This window comes from Lipotes vexillifer, unplaced genomic scaffold (genome assembly GCF_000442215.2).
Source record: "Lipotes vexillifer unplaced genomic scaffold, Lipotes_vexillifer_v1.1 scaffold743, whole genome shotgun sequence".
In the NCBI taxonomy this organism is placed as follows: domain Eukaryota; kingdom Metazoa; phylum Chordata; class Mammalia; order Artiodactyla; family Lipotidae; genus Lipotes; species Lipotes vexillifer.
Window position 1 is genome coordinate 775,248 of NW_006779070.1, and position 7,113 is coordinate 782,360.

General features: G+C 53.6%; 1 protein-coding gene across 1 annotated transcript in view; it reads left to right on the plus strand.

Moving 5' to 3' along the window:
* TMPRSS5 (transmembrane serine protease 5) overlaps positions 1-7,113 on the plus strand; it is a 65,014-nt gene that overhangs the window by 9,706 nt on the left and 48,195 nt on the right. Inside the window, exons 2-7 of the mRNA XM_007452223.1 lie at positions 2,315-2,438; positions 2,813-2,911; positions 3,405-3,527; positions 4,646-4,781; positions 5,130-5,243; positions 6,754-6,797. Of these exons, the coding sequence (XP_007452285.1) occupies positions 2,315-2,438; positions 2,813-2,911; positions 3,405-3,527; positions 4,646-4,781; positions 5,130-5,243; positions 6,754-6,797 (640 nt within the window). The remainder of the gene's footprint in view (positions 1-2,314; positions 2,439-2,812; positions 2,912-3,404; positions 3,528-4,645; positions 4,782-5,129; positions 5,244-6,753; positions 6,798-7,113) is intronic.

Consider the following 7,113-nt stretch of genomic DNA (forward strand, 5'->3'; position numbering starts at 1 on the left):
TGTGAACTAGGGAGCCCTCATCTTCTAACCAAGCTGGCTGGGCTATTTAATCAATGCTGATCCAAGAACAGGAGCAGAATGTTACCTAGCAGACCTTGAGGTTTTGCATTGCCACGGACCCATATGGTAAGGCCATACCCTGCTCTGCCCTATTTTTCTTTCTACTCCCACCCCTGACCCCACCCTTGGAATTCTAGGCTCTTGGAAGGAGTCTCCTCTGGCAGCTCTGGTGCAGAGGAGAGGGGGCTCTAGAGGGGACCCGTGTGGTCAAACTCTTGGTTTGGTTCTCCCCGGGTGTGACTTTTATTTCCCACTCTTGTCGCCCATATGCCTAGCCAGGTGTTTTGCCTGTAGGCAGCACTTGGCAAATCATTATTACATGAACTCCTCCTCAAAACAAGGACGAAGAAGTCCTGTACCATTAAAGACCATTTTTGCAGAGGCTACCACATGGCCTTGGGCAGGTGAGTGTTGAGGTGGGGCAGCTCCCGAGGTGAGGCCAGGTTGTTCAGAGGCTGAACTTCAAGCCAGGGTCCCTTGATACTGAGACAGGAAGAAAGGCTGAGCATGCTCTGGAATTCTCTCTAGACCAAGCCGTGTTGACAGGGGAAGGTGGTCTGCAGGGGAGACGGGACTTATTTCAACTTTAAGGGACTCTTTCTACTTTACTGGATTATAAATTCATTAAAGAAAGGACCCATAGTTTATATGTATTTCTTATTAATATATTATTTATTATACTTAATACTTGTGTTGTACTTTATAAAACCCTTTCAGCCACATAATCTGTTTTCTTCCTCCGTCCCTTCTTTCCTTCCTTCCTTCCTTCCTTCCTTTTATTCAGTGTGCATTAACTGAATTCCCACTTTGTGCTAGGCCTTGAGCTAGACTCTGGGATGCCTAGACCAGAGAGGAAGGAGAGAGAGAGAAAAGTACATGAGCATAATAGAGGGTCACAATAGGTGCTACCTGGGTTGAAGAAAGTCTTGCAAGGTCATAGGAGTCAGTATGCGGGGAAGGGGACAGCAGGTGCCAGGCTTCCGTGGTGTGAGAGTGTGTGAGGATGCTGAGGACAGGCATGTGTGTTAGTATCACCCTGAGTTACGCTGTGGAGGAGTTAGTGCTTCCAGGTGAGGATGGAGAGGCGAGGAGGGGCGAGATCACAGAGGATGCTGTGAGCTACGCAAGGGAGATTTGGATTTACCCTGAAGCCTACAAAGATCATTAGATACTTTAAAGACGGTGTTAACTTGCTAATGTTTGCATTTTAGAAAGATTGCTCTGGCATGGAGAAGGAATGGAGACAAAGCTAGATGGGGGAGACTACTCAATGGGTAGCAGGGGTTATCACTCTTATTTCGTAAAGGAGAAAGTTGAAATTTGGAGGGCTGATGAGTTACCAAGTTCATACAGTAGAGGCTGTAGACCTAGCTTTGAACTGCTGGTCCAGTGTTTTTGCCAAGATCTTACTTTTCCATTACTCTTCTTCATGGCACATGAATTTTAGGCAAATGTCTGACCTTCCCCACTCTATGCTTTCTTACTCCCATTCCTTTGCCTCCTCAACACCTTTTTCCTGGAACACCCAATGACCATATATGTCAGTTCAAACCCTATTCATCTATGAGGGCCTGTCTCAGAGGCTGCCTCTTCCAGGAAGCTTTGCTTGATCTCCCCAACAAGAAGTAAGCTCTCCTTTGGAATTCCAGTGTTAGTTAAACTGAACTTCTCTTCTGTCACTGAACTTGTGCTGCTTTGTTTACATGACTTATCTTCAGGACTCACAAGTAGGTTCTTTAAGGCGGTGGTTGTGGAGGTTCATGTTAATTTACCTTGAACTTACAGTATCCCCCACCGTGGACTGTCCACTCGGGCTGAATACTATTTACTGGGTGAATGAATGCATGATTCGTAGGGGAGGGGAAGTTTTTCCTCCAAGATAGGAGGGAATGAGGAAGGATGGGATCTTAGGATCTGAGGAGGGATGTTCAGGGATTCAGTGGATGTCTTCCATGCCACCATGTCACCACTTCCAAGGGGGTGGTGAAGAGTCCGGGCGTTGGAGTTGGCCCAATCTGGGCTCAGGTCTCTGCTCTGACACTTACTGGCTGTGTGAGAGAAAGGTGGGTGGAGCAAGGGGCTCCAGGAGAGCCGGGAGGCCCGAGGGGCATCTATGGGAACACACATGGAGTCCCCAAGATGAAAAAAGGCTCACAAGTGGCAACGAGGGCCCGGCTGGAGTTAGAGAGTGGGGACTTCTTGTGGTCGGTGGTGATTTCTCTCCTTGGTGAGTGACTGACAGCCATTTCCCCAGAGCCTGATGCTGGATGGCCAAGCCCCCATGGAGGCCCAGTATGCAGAGGAGAGTCCAGGATCCTGGATCTTCAGAGCAGAGCCAGGAGACCCACTGCGGAGACCTGAGGCCCAGCAGCAACCCAGTAGGCCAGACTGGGCCATCGGGGAATGACAGGGTGGGGGCAGTGAAGGGACAATCTTCCTACATCCTCCAGATTCTTTTTCCCCAGATCTTCCCAGGTCAGCCTTAAATGACTGATGAGACGCTGTCTCACTATTTATCCCAGACCTGCTTTTGCTGTTTCCCATTTGGGGGCTTGAGTGGGCTCCGAGGCTCCAGTGATCAGAGCTCTGCCCCCTACCCACCCCAGGATGATGGGGCAGGGGGAGGCGGGCAGGTGCAAACTACCGCTGAGAGTCGGTGGCTGTCTGGTCCCGGGGTGGTGCCTCGGGGTGAAGTGCGGCTGGCAGGCGGAGGCAGGGTCCCCAGATGCTCCTCTGCCCTTGTCCCCCACTGTCTCTTGGGCAGGGCGCTGGTGCACAGGGCGGCGCGGCTGGGCGGCGTTGGGAGCCCTGGTGGTGCTGGCTGGTGCAAGCATTGGCTCCTGGCTTCTAGGTCAGTGCTGGGACCTTCAGTGGCAGGGGAGGGGCAAACAACAGGATCTGGGGGATGCTGGGAGAGTGGAGCAGGTGCTGAGCAGGTGTTCAAGGCAGGTGGGATGAGCGTCTTTTCCATCTAGTCTGAGTAGACAGCACGTAGAAATGGGGTGAAGGGCCAGCAGGAGGGACTCGGGCTCTCCATAAAGAAGAACATTTCAGTCCTACAGTGAGAAATGTGCTCAAGTGGATGATCTAGGGAGGCCCTTGTCAAACTTCTCCAAGAGATCTTTCCCAGTCAGAGGGAGAGACAGAGACAGAGACAGAGACATTGAGAGCGCAATGGCTCTCTTCTGCACGTTGCAGGGGGCCTGGCTCAGGCAGGGCGGTGAGGAGCCCCCCAGAGGCTGCCTTTGCCTCCCTCTGCTGCAGGTCCCTTGCTCTGCTCCTTGGCCCCTTCCTAGGGGAATCCCTTCCTTCCCCCAGTCTCTCCTTGTCTTTGTCCTCTGAAGCGCTGTATCTGTGGCCAGCTGCCTCTCAGCCTGTTCCCGGGACCCTGCAGGATGAGGATATGAGCTTAAACTGCTCGGAGGCCAGCGGTGAGGAAGCCCTGCTCCCCTCGCTTCCCAGAGCAGGTGGGCCACCCCCCAGGGTCGCAGGACTCCCACCTGGGCCCCGGGCCCCTACACAGCTGTGGGATCCTCCCTTCTGGCTGGGGGCAAGAGGACCAAACTGAAGGGCCACGAGTTCACTGCCACCCACCTGTGTCTCCTGTACTGTGAGGGTGGAGCCACGGCCCAGCCTTGTAGAGCTGATCTCTGATTTAGGGCTTTCAGCACTCCTGGGGGACAGTCTTGATCTCTAGCTGGGGCATGGCCAAGAGCCCAGGCTGCCAGGAGAGATGGCGACTCGCCCTTTGGGCAGCGTGAGGCTGCAGTGTGGGGAAGAGAAACCAGGTGTGTGTGTGGGGGGGCCAGCGCAGGGCCGGCAAGGGTCTGGGTCCAGGGACAAAGAACGCACAGAGGGCTGGGTACGTCTTATCACGTTGTCCCCGCATCCCGCACCTAAACCTTGTCCCCTCCCCTCCAGGTAAGAGTTGAGGGTCAGCAGATACGGTGCTGCTAAGGCTGCGGATAGAATCAGTTACGGAGGTTAGTTAGGGTCAGCTTGGAGCCTGCTTTTGCTATAGCTGTGTGTGCCTTTGCTTCCGTTACTGCTTTGAGCTTCCGTTCCCTTCTCCATGAAGTGGAGATGAAAATAGTTACCGCATGAAGTTGGAAGCATAATAAGAGCATAAAATAAAAGGGCTTAGCACAGAGCGTGGAAAAAGCAGATGCTCAATAAACAGGAACCATCACTAGTATTGTCATGAGATTTGAAATCAGAAGACCTGGATCCATCACTTGCAGATCCTGTGACCTAGGACTGGTCGCTTAACCTCCATGCCTTACTTCCCTCTGCAGAATATGGAGGATGGGAATTCTCACCCCACAGGGTTGCTGTGACACTTAGTGATGGAGCACGTTTAAAAGCACTTGGTTAAAACACAAACCTAAAAGGCTGCGCAAAGAGGGGTTATTTTGTTCTCAGAACCGGCTGGCTCCCTGGGGAACAGGGAGCTTGATATGGGATGACCCAGATGCTATCGTGAAGGCCTCTTTAGGTCCCATGGTGGCCAGGTCCGGCTCGCCCTGCCCATGCCGCCCCTCCATCCCACAGCAGGTGGGATGTGGCTTTCATGCTGTGGTTTCAGTGTCTTTCAGAATAAACACCGAGGACTTCTTGCTGGAGGTGCAGATGAGGGCCCGGCCAGACTGGCTCCTGGTCTGCCACGAGGGCTGGAGCTCTGCCCTGGGGGTACGGATCTGCCGGAGACTTGGGCATCTCAGGTAGCTGGGGCCAGAAGTGGGGCCTAGGGAGGGTGGAGAGCTGGTGGGTGGGGGAGGAGCATTGAAGACCTCTATGCGTCTGTCACCATCAAAGTACTCAGGAAGTGGCAAGAGGTCATTTTGGTCATCTCCTGGCCTCTGGGCATGATGGTGCCCCAGTCTGTTTCTCTCCTTTGAACATCCTTGATTTTTAACAAATATAAATCCCAGAAGAGGTCATTGTCAAAGTCTTGTTCAGTCACTACACTGGTATGGTATCACATTCCGGTTATACTTAACCCCCATCTCTCGTGCTGATCGTCAGTTTAAAGCTGATTTCCTCCCGTTTTATTCCCTTCCCCTGCCAAGACTCACAGACCACAAGGCAGTGAACCTGTCTGACATCAGGCTCAACAGCTCCAGGCAGTTTGCTCAGCTCTCTCCTAGACTGGGAGGCCTCCCGGAGGAGGTGTGGCAGCCCAGGTAGGGCTTCTCAGGGGGCTGAATGATGCCCCTCACTTCCTGGTGAGCAATCCAGCAAAAATCTTCCTATCATGAGAGCCTGGTGGCGAGGACACTGGAGGTGTAAGATAGGACAACAAAGAGGAATATTTCCCAATTAGAAATTGCTAACTCAGCTCACAGGAGCCCTACCCACCAAAGTTTCACATACATCATCTTATTTGTCCCTCACAAGAACGGCAGGATTGGGTGTTATTGTCAGAGGATTTGAAATGGTACTCCTATTCCCATTTTACAGGTGGGAAAACTGAGACTCAATGAAGTAAAGGGCCTTGTGCAAGGTCACAGAACTGATAAGCAGCCAAACCAAGTCTTGAAACCAGGTTCCTGTCTCCAAACTTGTCCCTCTCACCCCTGCCGCACTTTATTTTGATAATTCTGCTATCTCAGGAGAGAGATGGTTCACTGTCTGGAACCTGGAGACCCTCCAGAGAAGAGAGGGCTCTGGGATGGCCCCTTCCCCAAATCCTGGGGGTGGGTGCAAGCTGAGTGGGTTTTCACCCTGCCTGGGTGTCCTCCAGCTTTCCAGCAGCCTCCTCCTGTCCCTGCTCTAAAGCCTTCTAACCCCTTCACCACTGTTCCCGTCTGAACCTCAGTCCCCTCCTATCCAGCTCCTGTCCCCTGTGGGCCGATCAGGGGAACGTGGGGTCCCTGTCTTAGATACCTTAATGGGCAAAGGGAAGTAGGGGTGGGACTGACTCTGCCAGGAGAGCCAGGGGGCCGTGGATTTGGGAAACTAGTAGAATCGAGGCATTAGGACGCTGGGGGCAAGAGAGAAGTCAAGAAAGAGGGCTTTGCTCCAAAGGGAGTTGATTTTTTTTTTCCTTTTTAACAGTGTGTTTTTAAAATGTATTTATTTATTTATATTAGGCTGCACTATGTGGCTTGTGGGATCTTAGTTCCCCAACCAGGGATTGAACCTGGGCCCTCAGCAGTGAAAGCATCGAGTCCTAACCCCTGGACCGCCAGGGAACTCTCAGGAGTTGAGGTTTATGCTAAGAAAGAGGAGGGGAAAGAGGAGAACAGGCATACGAGCACACAGGGCCGGGCAGAGGGCTTGGGAGAGAGTGGAGTCATTTTCACGGGGTGAAGAACTGAGTCCCTTCACTCACTCTCTTACCCACTCATCCGCGGAGTTCACATCGCTCACGGGCCTTAGTGGCAACAGCCGGATTTTCACATTAACGAACGCTCCATTTGTAACTTTGGGCCCTGCCCAAATCCAACTGGAGGATCACGAAGTCCTGTGTGCCTGGGACGACTGGGCAGAGCACAGCTGCTGTCCCCGAGACCTGCTACAAGCAGGGGCCTGGGGGCTTGGGTGGGGTCAGGAAGCAGGTGGCTGTGGCTACAGAGAGGCCCCCTCTACTGCTCCCCCCAAAAACGACACCCTCCTCCAGGCCCTCGGGTGGGTGTGCAGCCTGGGGTGGACCCCGCCCAGCTTCCTGCTGGCCCTGCCTCTGTTTTGCAGGGGCAGCTGTACTTCTGGTCAAATGGTTTCCCTCAGATGCTCTGGTGAGTCCTGTCCTGGGTCCGGGAAGGAGGTGGTGGGAGGAGGGCGTCTCCCCTGTGCCCTCAGGGTGGGACAGCCCCACTGGGAAGCTCAGCTGGGTCTGGGGTGGGGTTCCTTGCCCACCTGCCTGCAGGGCCCCTTCTTGCAGACAGGGTTCTGCCCAAACAGAGCCCCGTCTACACCTCTGTCCCATTCGCCACCAGCCACTGGTTTGGGTGGATGACCTCCTTGCCTCACTCCCCGCCCTGGCCTCCGACGTTCCCTGGCCTCTGGGGGCGCCCCAAAGGGGAAACAGCAGCTTCTGGAGACTAAGGATGG